The 25,689-nt window shown below is 37.6% G+C and overlaps 2 protein-coding genes across 2 annotated transcripts; both read left to right on the plus strand.

Annotated features, from left to right (window-relative positions):
- The first annotated feature begins 3,697 nt into the window (after positions 1-3,697).
- Positions 3,698-6,404, plus strand: LOC146467640 (QRFP-like peptide receptor). The gene is made up of 2 exons (XM_085125178.1): positions 3,698-5,193; positions 5,688-6,404. The coding sequence occupies exon 1, from the start codon at positions 3,751-3,753 to the stop codon at positions 5,071-5,073; it is 1,323 nt and encodes a 440-aa protein (XP_084981304.1). The 5' UTR covers positions 3,698-3,750; the 3' UTR covers positions 5,074-5,193; positions 5,688-6,404.
- A 489-nt stretch (positions 6,405-6,893) lies between these two features.
- LOC146467641 (actin-histidine N-methyltransferase-like) lies at positions 6,894-25,639 on the plus strand. Its single transcript, XM_085125176.1, has 14 exons — positions 6,894-6,986; positions 10,488-10,641; positions 11,564-11,659; positions 12,540-12,694; positions 14,031-14,103; positions 15,292-15,402; positions 15,900-15,980; positions 17,564-17,631; positions 18,151-18,209; positions 18,830-18,941; positions 20,886-21,127; positions 21,728-21,816; positions 22,034-22,200; positions 23,376-25,639. The coding sequence occupies exons 2-14, from the start codon at positions 10,518-10,520 to the stop codon at positions 23,658-23,660; spliced, it is 1,662 nt and encodes a 553-aa protein (XP_084981302.1). The 5' UTR covers positions 6,894-6,986; positions 10,488-10,517; the 3' UTR covers positions 23,661-25,639.
- The last annotated feature ends 50 nt before the right edge of the window (positions 25,640-25,689 follow it).

Raw genomic sequence — 25,689 nt, forward strand, 5'->3', positions numbered from 1 at the left:
TAAATTCGTCAATTACCCTCTAATGAAGGACAAATTAAACAGCTACAAAGTCAGTGAGATCGAAAACCGCTGTAGCTATTTGGCTGACCAAAATCGCGAGCGTCCTTCAAAATTGGTAAGGGCCATGCATTTCACACAACCACTGATCCTACTAGAATTTGTCTAGGCAAGACTATTTATTGAGTGGGGCGGATATTTCCTTGGTTGCTTTCCAAGAACAACAGATCCCATAGCATGACATGATGACACCCAGTTGGCCTTATCATGTTTTATAGGGTCCTGACATCAGCTCACAAATACTAACACCGTTGCTTACAAGTCGATGCGTCTCAGTACTTGAGATAAGCAAATGGCCGAAGAAAGAACTAATTGCACCACCACCACCAATAACAACAACAACAATTTATTTTGAAAAACTACAGAATGAATGGCTTGTCTCCCTTATGTAACACTTGAGGATAAAACAGTGCAGTCAGAACCCATGTGCATTCTCCCAAATATTCTCTCATGAAAGCAAACACATAGATCTTCTCTTAAAATTACTCAGTATTCAGCCATAAAGTCACTCTTCTCATAAATTCAATCAGATATCAACCTATAGCTTTGTATTTACCCAGAATTTTCCTCACAAACCCCAAAACCGCCCACCTATCCAACCATAGATTGAAGTTTGAATACCGCGATGTATTTAGTAATAATATACATGCTATAGTGGAACCTGTTTTTACCAACATCTCCCTATAATGGCCAAATGGACAGTTCCCGTGGTTTTGGCAAAATCTTCACATATATAAGTACGTAAATTATGATCATCTGGTTGAGTGTAGTCCTGAGAAGGACTGTTTGTGGTGACTTTGACTGACGTTTCGACAACCTGAGCGGAAGTCATCTTCAGAATCAAGTGAATTGTGGAACGTCAGTAGGTGGTATATACGTGTCTGGTTGTTAACCTGGTTGGTCAACGAAGTCCGGATGTTATTGGTCGTTTGTCAGTAAGCCGTGATGTCATTGGCTGTGAAGACTGTAAAACGTGATTGGTGCGTTTCGATCCGTCTTTTGTTAGGCAAACAGTCCGTGGGTCTATTGTTAGTAAAATGTCACTCTATTGTTTGTCTGTTTCGTTGTTGTTGTCAATAAGTCATTTGTATGGTGCGGGTAGTTGTAGGCAACGGTTGAGTGGCGTTTGTTCTAAGTTGGTAAACCAGCTTTCCAGAGTGAGTCGTTGATAGTAATTTGTACAGTAGGTAATGCACTTGGCAGAGTCCCAGTCGATTCTGTGGTTCGTTTGTAAATGGTGCTCAGCAATGTGATTGTTGATATGACCATTTCTAGTTGCTCGTTTGTGTTCAGTCAGTCGTACGTTTAAATTTCTGCCGGTCTCACCAATACAAGTGGCCTGGCAGTCGCAGCATTTGATCTTGTAAACTGCTCCCTGTCTGCGGTTCGCTTCGTCTTTGTCCTTTACTTTCGTCAGGACCAGTCATCCTACAACCCTACTTCTCACAAAGCAACGACTATACAGACCTTAACAAGGCGAGCACAGCTGGTTTGTGACTCACCTGACAGACTCGCAGACGAAAACAACTACTTAGACAACGTTTTCAACAAGAACAACTACAACAAGGACTTTGTTAGACGTAACACTTACAAGAACACTGAACCTAACGTCACAAACAAGGACTCGACTCCTGTAACCACTGTAACTATACCTTACGTAAGGGGCACTTCTGAGACTATCGCACGGATTCTACAACCCTACAATATCCGTGTAGCTCACAAACCTATAACCACTTTACGACAACTACTGACGAAAGTAAAGGACAAAGACGAAGCGAACCGCAGACGTTCATACTAATTTAGTTCCTGGAGAGTTCGCCAGCATTTTCCAAATTGAACAAATTTTTTTTTATTTATTTTTTTTTATTAAATAAACTTTATTGACAAATCAACAAACCGTACAACATTACATAATCTTTTACAATACTCTAATTATAGCTGGAAGCACAAAAAAAATAAAAATAACAAAAAAAATAAATATGATAATAGTAATAATAATACAGTATAGTAAAAGCAATTATACTAATAACAATAACAATAGTCGTGATAGTAAAAGAATGGTGATGACAGATTTTAGCAGTAAACACTTCTCTTTTAGTAAATTGGAAAATCAAAAACACAGTAGTGAGCAGTGCCAAGAACGAAAATTAGAAGAAATTAATGAATGCTGTAAAAACAATAGCTTCTCAAAAGCAAGGAGGCCAATTGGGAAAAGCATACTAATTTGTTAAAGGCTTGTCATAGAAACTAACAATAATTATTGAAGAGGGGCAATAAAGGATCCCACTTCTTCGAAGTAGGAGCTTGTTTGTAGGATTCAATTTTAAATTGGGACTTGAGGACTGCCAAAAACATATTTAGTTGAGGGACCTTGTTACTGGTTTTGCAGCGCCATATGTAATGTCTGGCAATTAGAAAACAGAAATTCAATTGAAGAGCAAACTTTGTTGTGTCCGGCTTTAGTCCCAAAAAGATTGCGACGTCCTTCAAATAGTCGTGAGGTATAAGTTCACATTCAAGAAGTTTAACAGTCAGAACCCTCCAGAAAAAACTTTTGGACAATACCAGAAAAGATGAATAATATTTTCAGGAGCTTTACTGCAAAAAGAGCACTGTGGGTCTTGTTTGATACCAATTTTTGTTAGAAAAAAGTTAGTAGGAAGAATTCTGTGCAAGAGTCTGTATTGAAAGTTAATGAGGGTCGAACTTTTAGTGCCCTTGGATGCCAAGGTGTAAGCTGCTTTCCAATCAGCCTTACAACCTTCCTGGGAAACGATGGTGTTCCATTTTAATTGGCTTTTCTCTGGTGCATAGCTTTTAAGAGAGACAAGTTTCTTGTAAACTATTCTATTACCTTTGGAGCTTTCAAGAAATGAGTTAAGGAAAGAATCCGGTTTAACCGAAACATCTGTACTAGATTCATTTGGGAAATTTTTATTATAAAGACATTTAAGGGCAGATATAAGTCCACAAAATTTCAAGGGGTTTATTTGTATTTTATATAATTCAATAAAATCTTTGAAACAAAGAAACTTGCAAGGTTCTTTCATTAAATCTTTGACTTTTAAAATTCCTCGAGAGAGAGAGAGAGAGAGAGAGAGAGAGAGAGAGAGAGAGAGAGAGAGAGAGAGAGAGAGAGAGAGAGAGAGAGAGAGAGAGAGAGAGAGAGAGAGAGAGAGAGAGAGAGAGAGAAAGTTAAACAAATTTTAATGATTGCGAAAGAGTTACAAAAACGAGAAGTTATATTTTTTTTAAACGACGTTCTCGTTACCCTTGCTGCCCTCGTTTCTTAAAGTCCCTACAGAAAGCTGGAAATGCAATGAACAAATTAACTCAAAACACCGGTATTGTGCTAGTCACTGCAAACAATCGCCCAATTTAGGGATGGTATAAGCCGAATAAATGCTTATACTCTTAAGTTACTCAAAGAAGTATAAACCCAGAAATTTCTGACGTTTTATTTTGGACAAACAATGTTTGGGTCTATACAACCGTTGTTTGATCCAGCTGGTCTTCGTTTTCGAGTGGGTCTTCGTTTTCGAGTGCGTCTTCGTTTTCGAGCGGGTCTTCGTTTTTGAGTGGGTCTTTGGTCTTCGTTTTTGACACTACCTCACAATGATTGACTGGTTCCTTTGACAGGGCCTTCAGTGGAATAATATAAAGGGCTGTTTCCGCGATCAAACTGCTTCATCGATGGGCGTACAAGGTGAACTTATAAAAAGACAGGCACACCTCAGATTTAATAATCGGCGAGGAAAGTTTACAGACTTTAGAGAGCATAGCGGCGTCATAATCCACTTATCAACTACCTGTATCATCCTACACGCAATGGCCACAAACGGTAGCTGCAACGTGACTCCTTCTGATCCTCCGCTGCAGTGCGAAAGCCACATCGATACTACAACAGAACAAGTTTTCAAGTGCATCGCCTACTTCATCATCTTGTTTGGCTCGCTCATTGGTAATGTGCTAGTTATATGCGTTGTTATTCGGAACAAACAAATGCACACTGTCACAAATTATCTGATAGCCAATATGGCAGTCGCCGACCTTCTGCTAACAGCATTCAACATGCCAGTAACCATACGTGTTATTGTGACCCGTACTATGGATTGGTCCGGTGGTGTGTTCGCAGATATTCTGTGCAAGATTCTCCCTTTCTTCCAAGATCTCTCCGTTGCAAGCTCAGTTTTGAGTCTAACAGCAATCGCTATCGAACGTTTCCTAATTATTATGTACCCGCTAGGGCGGTATATAACATTTCGCATATCATATGTTATGATCGCAATTGTGTGGATCGTGGGAATCGGTGTCAGCTCTCCAATTCTTTACGCCATGAAAATTATCGTTTATGGAGTTGACCAACGAAGGTACTGTGTAGAAATTTGGACTCCGGCTTTCACAGAAGAAGCGTCCAAAGACTTCACAATTGTTATATTTGTAATATTTTACGTAGTTCCGCTGTTGACTATGTCGGTGTTGTATACTTTCGTCATTCACAAACTTTGGGTGAGAAAACTTCCTGGAAATCAAACCGCCCAAAACCAACTCCACGCTGATAAGTCCAAGAAGAAAGTTCTTAAGATGTTGCTGGCGGTCGTCATTCTCTTTGCCCTGTGCTGGCTGCCCGTGTACGTCACGCAGTTTATCTCGTTCTTTGACCGCAAGAACTTTCCCTGTGGTCCTCCAGCCACTCTCTTATTCATGGGCTACTTTCTGGGTCATGCAAATAGCGAGATAAACCCAGCCATTTACGTGATATTTAACAGTAACTTCCGTAAAGGATTTAGAGACGTGCTGCTGTGTCGGTATCGCAGGAACAGAGCTGCTCCGCTTACTCAACAGTCAGGACAGTCGTCGGCGCGGATAACTCCCACAACGATGCAGGGAGGATCACTCTCGTGCGCGTACGTCCTCGCGGCCCTTGGAAGGTTTCAATTAGTGGCTGAAGCGCGCATGACACCTTCGCTTCCCGCGTATCCGCCCGACTGGACTTTCCACGAAAGCGCATTTTGAGAAAATCTAAGAGAAGAGCCGAGAGACTGTGTGTTTTTGAACGGTAGAAGAACACAGATAGGAAATCTACAGAGAATTACCCGAGTGCATGCTTATTGAAACGCTTTATTAAAATCACATGTACACTGTTTTCACCCCAATATAACATTTTAACTCGCGTTTGTACTGCATGTCTAAACTGTTTCGTTGGACATTTGCTTCTAAATAACTGAGTAGTGTCGGGAAAAATATGGCTTGTAGCCTACGTTGCAGATGGCTTTTAAATATACTCAAAGAGCAATTAGCGATTTTAATTACCATAAAACATGTAAATATGTGGTCGAAGGTGAGCCGGAGCACAAACACGGACTGCTGAAGGAAGTTATTGGTAGTTGTTTAAAAATTGTTTTGAGCCTTATACAATTCGTACTCTGTCTAATATATCAAAGCTTGGTTATTTTGTGTGGTTATGACCTTTTTTCTGTGGTTGAAATCTTAGAAAGAGTCCAATAAATTAAAAGTTTTTCAGTTAAGGAGTATTAGATATTGCATTGTTTTCTTTCAATAACAAACTCTTTTTTTGGTTAGTTTTGATTTTCAGAGATCTTGTTGTTAGTCGAGGTGTTAATTAAAAGCCACGAAATATTAGTCTTTAGATTGTAAAATGCGTTTAAAAGTTGATTCACCCCCTCCGACGATAAAAATAAAACGTCATTGCTTTTCGGTTCCGTTTGTGTACAAGATAAACCTTTAGGCAATATAATGAAGTTAAATGTAGTTTTATCTTTATGGTGAAAAAGTTGGTTGTATCTGATTTCCGACAACTATCTGAAATCTTAAGTTCAAGAAATTGAGATGAATAACTACGTTTCCATGATTCTGATTACAAGAATTATGTACAATTTGAATATAATTATTGGTTTGAGTACACTTCCACGGTAAACAGCGCATTAACCTTACTACATTTTAACAACCGGTACAGTTATTTTTCCGGCATGACTACAGTAAGATTCAGAGATATTTGTTTCAGTTGAATATACCTAATGAGTGATAGCTATTTGTCATTGAACTAAGCAAAATTAATTTGGCAGTAACGGAAGTGCAAAGTATAGAAGCAACGTTTCTGTAAAAAAGTAAAATAGTGGTCTTGTTGTATCCAGCATTGAGGTAATTATTAGCCTGGTTCTATCTAATTCTTAGCACGAAGTAGCCTGATTCTCAGACGGTCCAGTTCGCTTGCGCGCCGCAAGCGACCTGGATTTCTGAGAATTAGGCTTAGCACCAAGCCACTCATAAATACTCTCATATCTGCGCTTGAAACTAAGACAAAAAAGGGTTGTCCTTATGAAACATGGAAAGCAAAGAAGAGCTTAAAGGGGAAGTATCATGGGGTTTGTGATATCTTTTGTTAAAAATGATGAAATAAGACCTCCAATCAGCTGCCAAATAATTCTAGAATTACGAGAAGAAAGAAATCGACTCAATTCTTGAAAGGAACAACTCGTGATCTGCTCTGGCGCATTTTGGAAACAAAAATGCGAGAACTTGAAAAACATTAGCCTAATATTTTTCAAGATTCAATCCATACCGGCCTGCTCTGTCTCTGGCCAGAGGCACTAATTGACAGTTTTATTGCACTGGGGTGACAATTTATAACAAACTTGACAATTATTTCGTTGTTTCGGCTGACAGACGAACATTTTTGTGTTTTGAAATGACAGCAAATTTGCGCGATACTTCCCCTTTAAGATGATCGGTGATGGGTTTGAAATCCTGCAGTGGAGCACTCAGCAGCGATTGTGAGAACTGACCGAACATGTGATGGCAGTGTAGAAGAAAACCTATACCTACATGGGTTGCCTGTGGTTCCTTGTCTAGTCCCAGTCCATTGAACTGTCAAGATGGCGGCTGTCTGCTTCTCCAAGTAGACAAAGGTAAGCCAGTATGCAGTCATTGACGCCATTTTAATATTCCTTACGAAAATAATATAATTTCCAAGTTTCTCGTATAAGCAAGGCTTTGATTGAGTTGTGAATGTGAAGTTGGAGGTTTCGAAGTGGAGGTTCTGGTTGTTGGTTTGTTTGCAGGACTAAAAGCCATGTAGAGTCGAAGCGCTCGGTGGCAGAGCGTAATTAAGCTTAAATTCTGCTTCTGTCAAGTGTCCCACATCAGAAAAGGGAGGTATCTCAGGTGAGATACCCCGACAAAGTTAGCTTCCTGACCCGACAATTAACTGAATGGTGTACATAACAAGATTAGGAGAGAACCACGCCTTTTCAGACCCCCTCAAAATTTTTCATTGACTCCGATCCCTGGCTTGAAAGTTATCTGGAACACCGTTCTGTAGAAATATGACTTCACTGGAACTCTTTACCCTATCTACCAATGCTTAACTTGAAACTATAGTAAATGTGGATGCATATCCCCATTGCATCCAGACTTGCAAAGGAGCATTGTTTTTTATCAAGACTGCACAAATTAGTATGCTTCAAGCTGTACATGTGATTGCAAATCAGTGGATTTGAATAATTGTTTGTCCCATGACAGCATTACCTTAACAACTTACGTAACCTAATTGGCAAAATTTCTGCACAGCCACCGTAGGTTAATATTTATGTTTACATTTTGCGACTCAAACTCTATGTACGCCTTGCCGTTTTTGGAAGAGGGGTTGTGTGACAGTGGTGCATGTATAATGATATGTAGCCTGAGTATCAGGCCTTCCTAAGGGGAGGGGGGAAGGGGAGGGGGAGGGGGAGGGGAAGGGGGAGAAGAGGAAAGGAAGGCCTGACACAAAACCTTTCAGAAGTTTGTGTCGAATGACCGAATTTTGGACGTTGGCACTGATTGGACGAAACACAAAAGGTTACGTCACACCGCCAGAAACAAAAATTATCATGATGATAGACTAAACAATGCAACTGTCGCATGTTTTGTTTTTTGATATCAAAGGTCATTTCTGTCATTTCTGGGTTACGAGTGCTGCGTTTATTGCCTGTTGAGCAACCGTTGTTCTTATACCCGTTGAGGCATTTATTTGGGTTTGGTACGTTTGGCTTGTTTCAGTGCGTCCTGTGACAGTACAGCCTCTCTAGTTAGGATTTGAATTGTTTTTAAATAATCTGTATCCGGCCGCCTATTTGTTTTCGTAGCTGAGATCTTGTGTTTCTTATCACGGCTTTTTGTCTTTTGATTAGTTACGGCTGCGTTTTTGTCATCACTTCTTGCCATCCTGAACTGTGAGATTTGTATTTTCCTCCTGTAATGAAGCTGTATTTAGTCGCGAATTCTGCTCAGTGGTGCTCAACAGAAAATATTTTTTTTCGCTGACATGACAGTTGCATGACCGGAAGTTATTTGGATTGGCTACTATTTACAGCGAAGCGTCATGCTCATGGAGGGGGCGGAATACTCGTCTCAATACTTTTGTGTCAGGCTTTTCTTCCCTTTTCCCCTTCCTCTCTCCCCCCTCTCTCCACCCGCCCCCCCCCCCCCCCCCTTAAAAGCCTGATACTCAGGCTAAATGATATGTGGGGCTGTGCAGAAATCTTTCCACATTTGTTTCTTTGTCACTGAGTGTGAGAAAGCATTGCCGAGGCCAGCAACTGTAGGCCTTTTGTTGTCATTTCAGAACCTTGCATTCCCTCCTGTGCCATGATAATCAATCACATATGCACAAAAACCAACAAACAACAATAACAAAAAGCAAAACAAAACAAAAATTTAAGACCAGAGTCAATAAAGGGTACAGGAGACTCGGAATACTTCAATAATCAAGGGAAAATTTGTTTTGAGTAAGCAGGAATTTGAGTTAGCCAGAAGTAAACAAATTGTGTAAAGTACAATGTATCCAATACACTGTCTGAGACAGTGAGAGGTGTGTGAAAGGTAGTGTGCTAAGCAACAGGAGTTTACTATGTGTGAAAGGGTAGTGATCTCCTTAACAAATAGATTCCATTTGGCTTTGTGTGTATAAGTAGAGGATATTACACGGTGGCGCGGAGATATGAATTTTATTATCGAGTGGGATTTGATTGGGTTATTGTTTTTTACACAAGAAAATAGAATTCATATCTTCAAGCCACCATGTAAGTTGCTTTTTATTACATATGCCCCATTCACACCAAGGCTTAAACATGTTTAAAAGCTGTTTAGTTAAACACAGTTTAAAATTCTTTCCTTCATAAAAGCTGCTTTGGGATTTTTGTCGACTACAGATTAAGCACAAATGAAAGCATTTAAGTTAAAGCTTACTTGAATCTATGTCAAAGCCAATGGTTCAGCTTTCTGTTACCAGTTTTCATTTTGTTAAACCTGGTCTAATTAAACATGTTTTGTTGGTGTGAATGGGGCCATAGACAAATCTATTGCTCGCCATTTTGTACCGACTGTTTGCACAAACAACTGTGAAAAAGCAGAAAATGATATCATCAGTGGTGTATTTTCCAGGAAAATACTCCTGTTTAATTATAATAAATTCAGATAATGCACAGATTATATTAATACATGATAAGAACAAAGAAGTACATACTAGTCACCTGTTGCTCGTGGCATGACTGATATTCTCACCATGTTTTATGTCCCACTTCTGTGCGTACACATGCATAGGACTAAAATGGATTTTTTTTTTTATTCTATACATTGTTCTGATATCCGTTATCCTTCACAAAATAAGAAATGTTTTCAAAACTGGTTGTAGTGATGATTTCATTGGAGATTGAGAGGGTGACTGTTTTTTTATTGCGTAATTTATGATTTTGATAACATAACAAGAGAGCGTGCCTACTGGCTAATGTACATGTAAGGCAAACAAGGCTTTTGTTTGGCTAACAATCTGCCACCTTAATTTGTGAAAAACTTTTAAGAGGGAGGATTATGAGAACATTCTACTACTCTTGGCATCATTCATGCACCTGTACTTTATACACCAGTCAATTGAATTCCTGGCTCCCCAATCCCCGGGACATAGCGAGGATTTAACATGGCCAAAAATGGGATTAAACACTCATTTATGGATGTGTTGGCCCCAAGGGGTGAGGAAATTAACAAAATGTCTGTTTGACTGGGGCCATTGAGTGGTGATTTAATAATTAACATTTGTCACCGGAAGTGGGGCAACAATGGAGATTAAACATGAAGGAATATTATGCCGAGTCCTTATCCTTCTACTTTTTGTGTGATTTTATGTTGTTTGTATTTTTTTAGTTCTCCAGTATGGTACTGATGCCACCGCTTATTTCCCCCGGGACGGGGGAAATAACACCGGGCCATTTGTTAAATTCCCTGCTGTGTCCCAGGGGCTGGGGGCTGGGATTTCAATTGACTGATACATTAATCACAAATTCCTCTAATTAGACCGATTCAAAACCCGAGTTTTACACCGGACATTATATAAAAAAAAACTCACCCAGGATACACCTTTTCCTCCCATTTAGCTAATATGTACAGAACATTGTGCTGAACCAATGGGCAAGAAGGGAAAAAGAAAAGCTCAGCAGGGCCATCCCAGGCCATGCTGCTCTGAAGGATGTAATCAGTATGCTGTGATGGACAGTGAAGTGCTTACTGCTTGTCAAAGAATATTTGAAAGTAAGTTATTTAAGCACTGTATCAGTAAATGTTTGGTACTTATGCCTGTCAATACAACAGGATGGGTTTAAGGAACACTTTTGATGGTAATGATAAATATTATTTCAGTCTTTAAATAACCATGTGGAAGCCATCTTCCAAACTGCAGATGATTATGAAAAATGCCTGAAAAATGTTCTTGTCCTGAAGTTTATTAGGTGTCAGATCATGGTTAAAGGGGCAGTATCGTGAGAGATCGATGGGAGATATCATGATTTTTGGCCGAAATTCACTACATTTAAACTTTGAACACTGTGTTAATTAATTTCTCAATCGCTAATTTAAAGAAATATTAATAGTGATTCTAAGACGAAAGGTTGAACCAAAATATAGTACAACCAGCGATTTTTAGTGCGTTACAACAGCGAAATTTGAAAACGTTTGCCAGACTAGATCTATATTTGGTATTTGTTTGACCTTTTATTAGCTCTCAGCCAATCCAAATTTCCCTTGCACATGTGCACAGACTATTTAAAAACCCATAGTTTTCCTATACAGGCCAGTTGAGATTTCAAATTGCCTATCCCCCATTCCCTTCACTGCTTTTTCATCCAACTTTTGCCTTTGCCCAACTTCCCTCCAGCTATGCATGGCATTTTCCCCCAAATATTTACACTGTAAGCTTAATTATGTTTGAAAAATGGCCCTTTCTAAGATTTGGTTTGTCAGCATACATGTAGTCATAAACCACACAAAAATACCTTTCTATTTTGAGGCACATTAATTCTTAAGAAATCAAAGTTTTTCCATGCCATCCTGAGAGGTACTGTCCTTTAGGTTGGGAATACATGCAGCCTTGCCAGATTTGCTGCTCACAATGAATAAACTAGACCTACTGTATACACTGAATACACTAATAAATCTGTTGTGTCTTTGTTTGTAGTTGTATCTTTAGATACCCCCGTGTTACCAGTCAAACAATGGGAAGAGCATCTAAAGCTTCGTGAATTGGTAGAGAAGATAAGAGAAAAGCAAACAGGTATTAAAGGACATGTTTTGTCCTTGTTTCTGTAGAACTAATAGAAACACTTCTTGTAGTCTTGCAATTACTCAAATCAGGAGCAGGATGCTTTCTTCTGTCTTATTATTTGTTTTGCACCTTAAGTGCAGGGGGATAACTTGAAAACTGCAAGGTTCATTTAATCCTGTGACTCAACTTTTTACACACATCTCATCTGTAATATGTTGTAATTTTTTGTAATTTGCGGTAGCTATTGTGTATTAAGTGTCAAGAGAGTCATTTGTGATAAGTCTAATAAATCCACTTGTTCTTGTTGTTGTCATTAAACCAAAATTTTTGGTTTGACTAGTTGGAATGCAAATTTATGGAACACACAAATCAAACAAAAATTGGTTAGAACAAACTTGACAACTGTCAGGTACCCCTGACCACTTTGTCTCAGTACTCTAACCTGTTGTAGTGGAAAGTATCATCCATTTGCACAAAATTTCCATTTCCATCTCGTTACAAAGTCTTCTTCCACCATCTTGTAAGCTTTTTGATCTACCAATGAGATTGCAAGTTTTGGCAGAATGGAAAAAAGCCTAACTCCTTTGGGAAGTTTTCAGTACAGTGTATTTCCAAGCAAAAATGCTAGCTGAATTGAAAGCGCCCTGAACTGTTACAAGACTCCTTCGTCCATGGCAATTTCTCATTCTTGCGAACTTCCACTCACTGCACATGTTTCAGTCTATAACTCTGTGGACATGCAAGAAAATAATGGTTTCGGTTCCTTAAAGAAATCATGGGTTTTGCTTTGTTTAATGAATGATTATTTGTTTCTAGGTAAGATTATATTAATTAGGTTGTTTTCAAACATAAAATTGGAAAATGACTTTTGTATATATCTTGTGTTCAGACCTACCATCATTTGAGAAGTTGGGTCATTCTAGACGGGATAACATTTCCACATTTCTCAAGTGGTTTCACGAGAATGGTGGCAAAGCAGAACAAGTGGTCATTGATGACTTTGGTGAGCAAGGATTAGGCTTGAAGGCTGTCTGTGATATAAAGGTATTAATAATGACCCATATATCACTACTTTAAAAAAAATATATATAATTATATACAATATGTCATGAGGCAAAAGGAAATGATCACTGTAGATAAAATGTTGTTTATATACCTAAAAAACCTCTCTCAACTACTACCATGCATGACAAATATATGGAGCACAGTGAAGAAGATACACATATACCTTATCTGATGGTTTTACATATAATACACAAGGACATTTTGCGAGTTGCGTAGTACTACGCTACTTGCAAAATATCTGTGGGTATTATATGTAAAACCATTGAATAAGAGATTTATTATTCCACTACAAAAAGATTGTTATTTTGGCTTTTCTTTTCTAGAAAGAGTGTTCACTAAGAAATACACCTGGCTTTATGTATCTGTCCATTAGTTGCAGCATGTGTGAATGACATAAACAACACAGAAAGCCAGTGAAATGTCTTTGTCTGTATTCGCTCTGTTGTAAACGGGTCAAACCAGCTAGGACACTACAGTGAATTATGTACTGTCTAATATTTTGCACTTTCTCTTGACGTTATTTGGTGAAATGACATAATAGTGGAATAGTAAATGATATTACTGCCTGTTCTGAAGTTCATAAAGGGACTGGGCCCTAGTTTACCCATTGTTCCAAATGCATCACAAATTATGAAGAAATGAGCCCCTTCCCTAGAAGGATCACATAAAAATAAGAAAGTTAACCAAGTTTAGTTACCCTTCACTGCATAGAGGCCAAGCTGTGACCTGTCAAAGGTTGTCCAAGTTCTATACAAATGTCTCTACTTTGAGATTGCGTCCGCCAAATCAATACAAAGTCTCTAATTTTACCGACTTTTGAAAGCCTTCTACGTGGTTGCAATCTAACAACAGAACCTCAAACTTGCTAAACTGACTAATTTTTTATGTGATCTTTCTTGTGATGGACTCCAATTTTTGATTTCTGGAAAATTTATATACTTGTTGCCAGTCTCCATTTGGACTCCAGAGCAGGCATTTGGGGTATAAAGTGTTACAGTCAAATTGCAGCATGCATATGTTCTTGTGACTATTTTCCGGATATAATAAATTATGTTACTCAAGGTACCTGGAAAGAGTTTTTGAAAACATCCACATTTTATTTCTGTTGGTGTCAATAGGTTCCACCTATCTATTAATTGCACCTAGAGCTTCTTTCTCTTAAAAGCTGTGTATTCATGACTTGAAAATTAATACATGTAATCACCCTTCCCCCCCCCCCCGCCCCCGGGGTTTTTTGTCTTTTTTACTTGATTATGATGTTATTAAATGAGTAATTTTTCTGGAACTATCTGTCTCTTGTTTGATTTTTCATCAGGCAGGAGAGCTTTTTGCCACCATACCAAGAAAACTAATGATGTCTGCGGAAACAGCTTGCTCCTCAGAATTAGGTAAATCAGGTTAATTTGACTGCTATGTCAGTGATTGTAGGTCTGTGGTGAAAAGGAAATTGCATCTTGAAATGCCAAATCAATCAATCAATCAATCAATTGATTATTATCAATCCATTTGTCCATCCATCCATTGATCAATTGTTATTTATTCAATGAACTGTGTAAAACTTGCATTTTGATTGGTATAGCGGAGTTTGTGATTAGAGTATAGATGCACAAGTGGTGTGACCAGCGCATGTAATAAGAGTCTAGAGTTCAGCCAGAGTAACTGGTCAACAAAGTTTTGCAAACTGTTTTGGCGAGTAGTGGACAAACACAGGCAAATTTTCACAGGAAAGGAGAACTGCCTGATAAAAAATTGGACAAAGACCGTTGAGAGTGACCTCAACCAGGATAAAAACGCCAGAACTTTGTTGTGATGTGAAAAGGAGGCAAATATTTGTCCAAGTATGTCGCTGATAGAAATCTGGTAATGGCGAGTAATCAAATACAAATCGCAGTGAAGCGACTTGGTGTAATGTTTTGGGGTCAGGATTTCCTTCTGAATAAAAGTTAGTTTTTCAAATATTGTTTGTGAAATTCTTTTGGATTATACTCTAATTTAGAGGATCACAATTGCATGTGTGCAGGAGTCTGAAAGTTTGCTGGAAAGTTTTTGACTCAGCTCAGGCAATGCGATGCTTGCTCAAGAAGTGTTTTGAAATCAGGGTTGAAATGTCTTGGTTATTGTTTTAAAACAAATAGATTCCATTTTGCTTTGGGTCTGTACTCTGATAATGCACAGAGGACATCAAAACTTGGTAGGAACATCAGTCACGCTACTCTTGATACTTCTTTGAGTTCTTACCACGTTTTGATGTCATCTGTGCGTTATTGGAGTACAGACGCATGGCAAAATGGAATCTATTAATGGTTCATTGACAGTGTTTTGAGAATGTTGTCCTTGATTGGCAGGTACATAAAGCACAATGTAATCCAGTTTTTTATAGTGTGTTCGCTTTTGATTGAAGTGTGTAAGTATTACATACATTTTCAGAACTCAAGATTTCCCATACGGGTGTTTTAAGTATGAATTAAGTTAAATATTAGATTAAACTATGTTTCATCATTTTATTACATATCCATCAATGTTCATTAACAAAAAATTCCATGACAATAGAACATCGACTATGTCTTCTGTTGCAGGTCCTCTGATTGTGAAGGATAATATTCTAAGAGTAATGCAGAATGCTTCCCTTGTTCTTCATGTATACTGTGAAAAACTCAAGGAGGATTCCTTTTGGAAACCTTATCTTGGTATCCTTAACAATACATATAGTTTTTGCAGTCTATCACACATAGTGAAATTGTCACCTTTTTGACTCATTAATAATTCATGAAGATAAAACAAAGGAAATCACTGCCATGAGTTCAGGAGGTTTGGAAATGCAAACTTAATTATCAATAAATTTGGCAAACTTTTGCTCTGAATTTCTTGAAGAATTTTAAAATTTTAGAATGGTTTGAGAAGGTTTGATTTCTGTTGGGAGAATTAGGATTTCCTTTTTCCCAGTATACCTGTGTATGGTGACTGACAGTGACAGCTGGCAATACTTTTTTCATCTTTTTATCCAAAAAATTAAATGAAAAAAATTTTGAAAAGGAATTTAATTAGTTATTTTAAAAATGTAAAGAATTTGTTGAAAAACTGTATCGCTGCAAACCTTTGGAATATAGCCTCAAAAAAATAACATATTTATTTCAAACATTCATACACATTTGTTTGACTTCCTTGATCAGTAGTTCCATTGTAGATATCCTTCCAAATACATATTCAACAACTCTGTACTTTAGTATTGAAGAGATGCAGGAGCTGAGAGGATCTCCAGCATTTGGTAGGAAATAATGAACTTACATGAAAATGTGTCCTTTCATTGAATCAAGATATGCTAAAGATAGCTCCCTTAAACAGTGACTAAACACCAACATTAACTGGTGTACAAGTTGGGATACCAACTTACAGTGTCTTTTCAATATTATTAATTACTGCGTTCGACGTAGGAAGAACGCACGTTCCTAATACGGATTGGAGTTGAGATTGTATGGGACAACATTGATTGTGGAAATGAATGTATGGATGGATCTTGGGACGCTTATTTTGGCATCCCCCACAGAGTTTTTTGTAGGGGCGGATGGCATCAAAAAGGAGAGAGAACCAGGGATCGAGATCATCAAGCACACTCCCTAATCTTTGATTATTAAGTACTAGTTTATATTTAGGGGTTCTAGGTTTAAAAGTGATTTATGAATAAAAAGCTACAATATTTTTTTATTGCATTGCAACACTCCTTTTGAGACAGAATCTTAATAACAACCAGAAGTGCATCTCAGTATAAACAGATGCCCCACGATAAGAATAGACCATATTTGCAACATCAAAGTGTATAACATTCAGGCAGCATAATTATGTCGGTATTTGTTGCATGCAGATCTTGTGCACGTAGCATGCCAGTCGGCAGCCTGGAAGTTTTAACCTCATTTCTTCGATTGATCATGTTTCCTGACAACAGTCAAGCATCGCAGAGACTTAAAGGGAACCTTCATTCCAACTATACAAAATGATCTTAATTTGTTGGAAGTAAATGTCTAAAATTAATTCCAAATTTTAGTTTGAAAAGTAGAAAATATAACATTGAAGTGTGCTCAAATTAGATATGATTATTGCCTATTTTCACTTGTAAATTTCCCGCAAACTGCCATTTTGGAGTGTATGACGGCATATGGTTGCTGCTATTGTCAGTATATAAGTAGAATTTTTTTCTTTTGATACAATGGAGCAACCATATTTAACATCATGAAATCTAACATGGTGGTGCCCAGGAAATTAAAAAGCAAAAATAGGTTATGATAAATCCTGTTTTGTCTGACACAAAAATATTATTTCCATGTTTTCCAACAAAATTTGAAACTAGATTGTATTTTCACCAATTTAACGTTAATTTATTTCAAGAGTGGAGGTAAAATCCTTTAACATTTATCAATTTATTTATTTATTTTTGTTTGTATTTTCTTGATTTTTTTCACGGTTAATACATTGCTAATACATTTAGTAGAAAAATTGACATCAAATTAAATTATAATGAAATAGAAACAAAACATGCATATACATGCACATACACTCACTTGCGCTCATACACGTCACTGTGTCAACTGGTGCTTTTAAAATGCATAATTCATGACATAATAGGTGTAATCATTAATTACACTCTTTATATTTGCCCCATTTCATATTATAAATTCTAAATCTGTTGCTAGACTTTGTGATTTCAGTTTCTACTTGATAAGTCATTTTCACTCCGGGGATGAAAATGCTTTCAAACAGGGTTTTGTATTGTTGCTCCTACAAATTATGATAGATATACTGCTTTTCAATGAGAAGGATTTAGCTAATGTTGAGCTAATGCTCCTTGAATTTCAGTCGAGGCTCTCAAGTTGTACAGAAATATTGCTCGTCAATACGCTTATCTCTTTCAACGAGTAAACCAGGTGTGTATACATGTGCTTTTCAATTTGCATTTCAACGTCGACATCTAATCTTTATTAAGTCTGTAAAAAACGTGGGAAGATATCACAAATTATTAACCAAGAAAAACCCAACAACAACAACAACAACTAGAGCTGTACATATTTAAAACTAGCTAGATCGACTAATTAAAATTTCAAATGGTCAATTGAAGTTGCTGTCACAATTTCTTTGGAAAAGGAGTTCCATTCTCTAATAATTGTTGTTCTTGGAAAAATGAGAACTTGAAAACGTAGTTTGTTTGCTGGAGGAACTCTATACTAATCACTTAAATAAATGGCTGCCACGGGTTCTTCTTTCAATATTGGGTTTCTTGTAATTTTGTGATGGGATGTCAGTTAGCTTGTGGGAGAGTTTTTACATAAAGGAGATTCTAGCTGTTTTCCTTGACGTTTCCAAAGTTTCCCATTTTCTACAAAGAAGAAAGTACAATAACATTAAAAGATTAAATGATATTATTAACACTGAATGTTTGTTGACAGGTTTCTCCAGAGACAGCAAAGCTTCCAGTGAAAAATAATTTTACTTTTGATAACCACAGGTGGGTGTTAGATTTCATCATCATTTGTCCCTTCTTGTTACTTCCTCATTAGCTGAGTAATTTTTAAGAAACCTTGTACTGTTGGTTTTGTTTTTTTTTTCCATTATTGTTTCGCATTATTGTCTGCTTCACTTGTGACTGCCGTATGCCAGGATTCCACTGTTTTTCTAACGCGGAAAACTTCCCTTGTCGATTATGTGAGCCCTGTTAAAGTCAATGAAATCTCATAAACAACAAGATTACCAGCCTATTGATTACCGATTGATTTCCAGCTGCTCTCTAACAGCGGCTGGTAATCAAGCCTAATTGAAAGGGGGTGTCGGGTCACCTACATGTACATGTAAAGGGAGTGAGTCACTAGCTAGCCAAAACCAGAAAATCTTTGATGGCCAAAAATCTATCCCCCCTCCCCCTCCCACCCCTTTGTATATGAACAGTCCATGTCGGAGAGGCAAATGTATTTGCAGGCAATACAGTAGTGAACGAACAAGGATTCTTAACTTGTGGACAATGGAGATGAAATTCATGTGTTCATAAAATTTTGAGAGGCCTAAATTTTAGCTTAAGTTTGTTTTTGTTGTTTCTTTCTCATTATTTCTTACTGCTGCCTTATACCACAGGTGGGCAGTTTCAACTATTATTACTCGCCAGAACAAAATCCCAAGTACCACAGGAGAACCAACATTGGCCCTAATTCCGATGTGGGACATGTGCAACCACTGTAATGGCACGGTAGGAGAAAAGACTTGAAATATTTGTAGTCGTAGCTGTGAAAGTCACGACCTCTCAACAAACTTGAGCAACACTTATTATAATGAATACATTATTGGTCACACACAAATTTATTTGTTCCACTTCAAAAGTCTTTTACTGCGTTAAACGGCATAGTACATATCTGTAGCTTGTCTCTTAAAGAAAAGAAGCACTGTTGATAGTCCAAGTTTAACTAAGGGAATTGGTTACAACGAGTTTGTTCGAAGAGGACCCACCTTGTCAGGGGTAGGGAGGGAGGTAACAAAGCCGGACACCACCAATCTCATGAACATTACGGACAAAATTTTTTTTGCTCCAAATGTGAGTTGACAGAAATATTCAGGTAGCAAGAGTCAGCATTGCTAGATAAACAAGAAAACTGAGGTTTGAATCTCAGTCATTTTTTACTGCTGAATAGAGGGGTGGCTATGTAATAAAGACACCATCTTTTGAGGTTGAGGAAGAGGAGTACAGGCAGAGACAACCATCTATTTTGTGGTTTTAGTGGGTCCTGTTCGAGGATTGTCGTTTTGACCAGTTCCCAAAGCTGTGACCTTTTTCGAAAAGTCAGGCTTTATACATGAAAGTATTTAAAAGTGCTGACTTTAAGAGAAAGGTTCCCTTTGAATCGTATTCTAAGAAACTAGGGATGTGATAGAGAAAAACATGGGGAATTTTAAGCTGGCCTACGTATACGAAATAGGAAAGAAGTAGTAATTATTATAAGCACGTCGTGCGTATGGAACAGAGAAAATCCTTCCGTATACTGTTGAAACTACTAAGATACAGGAAAAAATTGTGTCAAGCTCGGTCATTTTAAACACATGACTGAACGTACTATCGCTAGATTAAGGCACGTGTTTGAATTAGCATTTATACTGCACAATGTCTGGACTATGAAAGTAACTATTTGTTGTGCTGTTACAATGTAAGGTGGGGAGTGAGTGCATCAGGTCAAACCGCCCCCAAGACAAAATGCCCCGGCATTTTGAACTTGTATACATTAAAATAATATAATAATAATAATAATAATAATAATAATAATAATAATAATAATAATAATAATAATAATAATAATAATAATAATAATAATAATAATAATAATAATAATAATAATAAATACTTTCAAAGCTACCGTCAATTGACTTTCCTTTAGGGAAAAGCGTAGAAGCTCCATATCGTTTTTGTATCAGAGAACTTTTGTATTTTATGAGATTTTTATATTTTATCGCTAATTTTTTTTTAACTCAGCAGTGTTCTTTTTATAGGTTACGCTGTGCGCCCTATGTGGTTCTATTTTAGCATACATACGTTTTTTTAACTGCACATAATAATAATAATAATAATAATAATAATAATAATAATAATAATAATAATAATAGTAATAATAACTTTATTATTGTGTCATTCGAACATGAACAGGAACATGTAAACTTGAACTGGTGAACTTGTCAACAACACTTTGAACTTGTAAACTGTTTTAAGTCGGAGGCGTTTTTGCTGGGGCATTTTGTCTTGGGGCGTTTGCACTCCAATTCTTCACTGTTAAGACAAGTTGCAGAAGGTTAAGTGAATTACGTCAGTATTAGCTTATTTCGCTCTGCATTGAATGAATGACTGAACGAAAGAACGAACGAGCGAACGAACGAACGGTCGAACGAACGACTGACTGACTGACTTACTCACTCACTGACTCACTGACTTTAAATGTCTTGGTTATTTAGCTACATGAACTAATTGGGGACACTATAGATAAAGTACTATTATCTAGAAAAATGATATTACAAATCATGTAAAGGTATAAATTAAATATAAGTTTCAAATACTTTAAGAAAAAAAATGATAGTTCTAATTACCAGGCTACCACGAAGTCCCACTAGACAAAATATATATCTTATTTCTTTTTGTCCTCCTTTTACTCAGATAACAACAGGCTACGACATGGCCGAAGACAGCTGCAAAAGCTTGACTGTAAAGGACTTCATGGAGGGCGAACAAGTGTGCATATTTTACGGTGAACGCCCGAACGCAGATCTACTTGTTCACAACGGATTTGTATTTGAGAACAACGTCCACGATAGAGTGGGTATACAGCTTGGCGTGAGTAAGAGTGATCCATTGTATCAGATGAAAGATCGACTTCTTGCTGCTATGGGAATGACAGCGTAAGTTATCGAACTCTTTAGTTCATTTGTGGTACAACACGTTAACTTGGTGCTGTATTTTGGAGGCCGGGTGGTTTAGCGGTTAGCTCTCAAACATTCGATCCGAAGCCCTGTGGTTCGATCCTTGGGCCCGTTTCTCGATAGCCTGTTATGGGCGTTCAAACAATTGATCATGAATCTGTGCGATGTATGGTTGCATGCACAGACAATTAAGGACGGTGCCCAATAATAAGGAAGTATTTTTGTGTGGTTTTTGACTATGCGGGGAACGTAGATCTTAGCAAGGGCTATTGGAATCCAAAAAGAAAATTTGGTCTAACCACGCAATTTTTTTTAGAGATATTAAACAACCATAATTCAAAAAAGCTGTAAAATACTAAACAATATATGGAATTTTTTTTCCAAATTGAAACTTTAGTATCTCTGAAAAATGCATGGTTGCCCCCAATTTTCTTTTTGGATACCAAGAGCACTTGCTAAGTTCTGCTTTCTCCGCATAGTTTTAAACCGCGCAAAAATACCCCTGTATTAGTAGGCACCACCCATAGGAAACCCGAGTATGCGCAGAACGTAAGTGGGCACTGTATATTTTGTTTGTAGATCCAGTCAATGGTATGCAGTTCCGTGCGGTGATGAACCGATCAGTTCTGAACTGGTTGCTTTTCTGAGGGTCTTCTCAATGCGTGAAGGTATGAAATTCTTTCTTCTGTCATTTTACTGATATTATTTATCGTTACGGCGAGTCTAAACAAGAAATGAGGCCGACCTGTTTATTTTTGTCAGCTTCTTTTCTTCTGATTTTATGTCACAGTAAGTAAGGCCACAGTTCTCCTTTTGTTGGGTAACTTGTTTTGTGTATGTAAGATTCAGAATCAGCCTTTTAAATCGAACATTTCTTTGTGGTAGATGAGTTAAAGGAATGGCTTGAGAGAGCTAACGAAGCGGGCATTGAGCTGAAAAAACTGTCTGAGGTCCAGTCCCTCGCGTGCAGGCAGGAAACTGAGGCTAAGTGTTGGCAGTTTCTGGAAACACGATTGTCTTTACTTCTGGCACAATACAAAACATCAGAAGAGGTGAGTGAACGTTACAAAAGTTTCTTACCTTTTAACTTGACTCAAACTCTGAGAAACAGTCTAGTTACTTATCTTTCTATGGGCCTAATGTTAGCCAATTTTCTTAACGTTCATTTTTCCTATAATTCTATAAAATATCATAGTAAAGTAAAATATTACAATGCAGTAAACTCGAATCATCATCATCATCATCATCATCATCATCATCATCATCATCATCATCATCTATCGATCTATCAATCTATCGATCTATCGATCTATCTTAGGGCCCGGTTGTTCGAAAGCCGGTTAACGCTAATCCACGATTAAAAGTTAACTGAGGTTTTCATCTCGCTCATTTAAAGTGGTTTTTGAAAGCTTATTTTAAGCTCATGCTAAAGAAAAGTATAAGTCAAAACTGAGGGACAAAACTCTATGGCAGAACCTTTAATGATTAGTCATTAAACTAGAGTTAAAGTTCACTTTAATCCAGGATGATTTTAATCGAGCTTTGAACAACTGGGCCCTGCTCTCCATTTTAACTTGTGGACTAGTCGGTAATACACCTCTATCAATCCATTTCTTACCTCTGTCGAACGTTTTATTTATTGATAATGATGTATTATTCAGTAAATGACACAGGCATACTCGGAAAAAGAAATTCCGAGTGCTTCTATCAGGAGTCTAACCTAAGACCTTCCGATTACTAGTTCGGATGCTCTACCACTGAGCTACAGGAGACTCGTGGGAACTAAGGCAATTAAACTAGGTTCATGAGACAAACATCCTGCACACTGCTAGGATTGGAATGTAGAGCATCCGAACTAGTAATGGGAAGGTCTTAGGTTTGACTCCGGTGGAACACTCGGATTTTTTTTCCAAGTATGCCTGTGTCACTTACCGAATAATACATCATTCCCATTTATTCACCAGGCTTAACATATACCATCACATTTATTTTCGTTTTATTTATTTTTGTTATTTATTACACCACCTGGAGTGGGATGGGGGAAGGGTGTACATTAAAAACAAGGAACACTGGTCATGTAATCTTGTTTAAAGAACTTTTGAGAGCGATTTCATTTTGTTTACCTTAACCGAGCCAAAATCAACTAGTAATCTATGACGATCGTAAACAAGCGTATTATTATGTTTTGGTTTGAGTTTTTATTGTTTCCTTTGTTGAAATTTTTCAGGAGGAACATGAGCTACTTAGGAGTACAGGGATCTCACATCATAAGAAGCTGTGTATTCAGCTAAAACGAGCTGAAAGAAACGTCCTTCAGAATGCTCTGAAATACGCTGCTGTTTCTAGGTGCAAACTTTCAGCCTCTCGGTTAGAAGCTGATCAAAACAGCGAGCTAAAGAATGAGAGAAACACCTCAAATGGTGATGGGACAACCCCAACAAACGCGAGCACAAGCGATGGAATGGATGAGACAACTGCCTCTCTCAAACAACTCGGCGTTCAAGCAGAGTAGCCATGCGCAATAGCATGGCAAACGAAATCTGGCGAGAGTTCGAATTTACTTTCACTTCGGTCTCCGACTCTCCTTTCGTAGTTTGATCCATATTATTATTCTACTCGTCAAAGTGTCTAAAACGAATTTCAGTGGGATACTGCCACTGATGCAAATGCATGACCGAATTTTTATCTTAAAGGGGCAGTGTCACCTACTTTCAGTGTCACTTTGAATAGGCAAAAAAACATATTTGTAATGATGGAAACGTTGAAATAATTATTCAGTGTTGTTAACAATAACCCTACTAGTGCAAAGAAACTAACATAAATCATCTTTGTCTGCGGATGGCTAGGATGGAAATGGATTGCAACTTGAAAAAATTGGCCAATTTTTTCAAGTTCGTCTCGTGTATTTTCAAGAAAACGCTAAAAACTGATTATGGCTTATTTTTTCCTCGGAGAAATAATTTCATATTTTGCTCCCAGTGCTCTAAAAATGATTTCACATCAAAGAAGAGGTTTTTTGTCAAATATATGAGCAGTTTTGCTCAACATACAGCAAAATCTCCGCGACAGTGCCCCTTTAAGAATTTGTAATTTGGAGCTTTTGTCTGCCACAGTTTTAGCCTACGTGAAGACGTCTCCTATTTCCTCCTATTTTCCGCCCGAACAAAAACATAGTCCGATAATTTTCGATCATGTAGAAATATTAGGTAAATGTGCGAATAAGTCTAATTTTAAGTGTGCTTTCCATTTGGTAGGACTTGCCGGCGTCTGTAAATCCAATGCGTCATTTTGAAGGGATAGTGCTGCAAAATCCTGAAAAATAATCACTCCGAAAATGGTACGCGCTATTTTGAAGAAATTTGAAGGACTAGGATAAAACTTATCCTTCAAATTGGTACTGGTCTCGCCGGCCAGTTCTGACAATGGAAAGCGCCGTAAGAATTTTACAGCAAGCAAGGTTTATGAAAATACTCAACAGCGTTACGTGACTCTATCTGGTAGGATAGCAAATTTGAGACCTTTTTAAGAATTATCGTCTTCTTCAAACTGCGTGTTTGAAAATTTGCCGGAGTAACATGGACCATAAATGAATAACCTAGTAAGGTTAAGTTTTTATGCACTCTTCACTATTTTTGGGGCTGTTTTGCTCAAAATATATCCTGTAGATTGTTGTGTTGGAACTGAACTGGCTAAACGGAGCTTTGTTAATTGATTTACCACCATTTTTCTTCACAAACTCACAGTGCTTAGTCCAAAATTTCCAGGAAAAAGGCCAAAATGCGCCAAGAAATCGTCTGAAGAATTTTTGCTCCGAAGTTTGTCGTGCGAACGCTGTAAGTCCGAACATTCTCGTAGTTAAAGTATCGTCAATGTTTTGTTCACTCACTGAAACCCGTACGAGAAGTCACGTTTTGATGTTAATCTGTATAGTCTTGTAATATTTTCCTAGATAGCAACAGAAGTTAACTGATTATGAAGCAAAACGAATGGCAAACTTCTCTACACACTTAAAGGGGAAGTGTCATGGGGTTTTTGACATTTTTGTTAAAAATGGTGAAATAAGACCTTCACTTAGCTACAAAATAATTCTGGAACAACGAGAGGAAAGAAATCAACTCAATTCTTGAAAGGAACAACTCGTGATCTGTTCTAGAACATTTTCTTAGCAAGAAAAACATTAGCTTAACATTTTTCAGTCAAGTTTCCCGACCTGCTTTGTCTCTGGCCAGAGGCACTTGTCGACAGTTCTATTGCACTGGCCGGGGTGATACTTTGTAACAAAACTAGACTCACAACAATTTTTATTTGTTTCTGTCGAGACACAAACGTTTTTGGGTTTTGAAATGACATCAAATTCGCGTGATACTTCCCCTTAAAAAAAGAAGAAGCTATCATTACCTTTTTTAGTCGGGAAAAGAGGGAACAGAAGTGGAATTAGTAGAATGACTATGATAAAAAAGTCAAGAAAAATAATAAAATATTCAAAATGGTGGTAGCGGTTGATGCTGTGGACGATATGTCATACCCCGGATTCATTACCA

Source organism: Pavona decussata, unplaced genomic scaffold (assembly GCF_977016875.1).
Source record: "Pavona decussata unplaced genomic scaffold, jaPavDecu1.1 SCAFFOLD_134, whole genome shotgun sequence".
Taxonomy (NCBI): domain Eukaryota; kingdom Metazoa; phylum Cnidaria; class Anthozoa; order Scleractinia; family Agariciidae; genus Pavona; species Pavona decussata.

Coding starts and splice junctions, on each gene's coding strand:
- LOC146467641 (XM_085125176.1), top strand. CDS start 10,518: ATGGGCAAGAAGGGAAAAAGAAAAGCTCAGCAGGGCCATCCCAGGCCA. Junction 14,104..15,291: donor AGCTTGCTCCTCAGAATTAG/GTAAATCAGGTT, acceptor CTTCTGTTGCAG/GTCCTCTGATTGTGAAGGAT. Junction 15,981..17,563: donor GAGAGGATCTCCAGCATTTG/GTAGGAAATAAT, acceptor CTTGAATTTCAG/TCGAGGCTCTCAAGTTGTAC.
- LOC146467640 (XM_085125178.1), top strand. CDS start 3,751: ATGGGCGTACAAGGTGAACTTATAAAAAGACAGGCACACCTCAGATTT.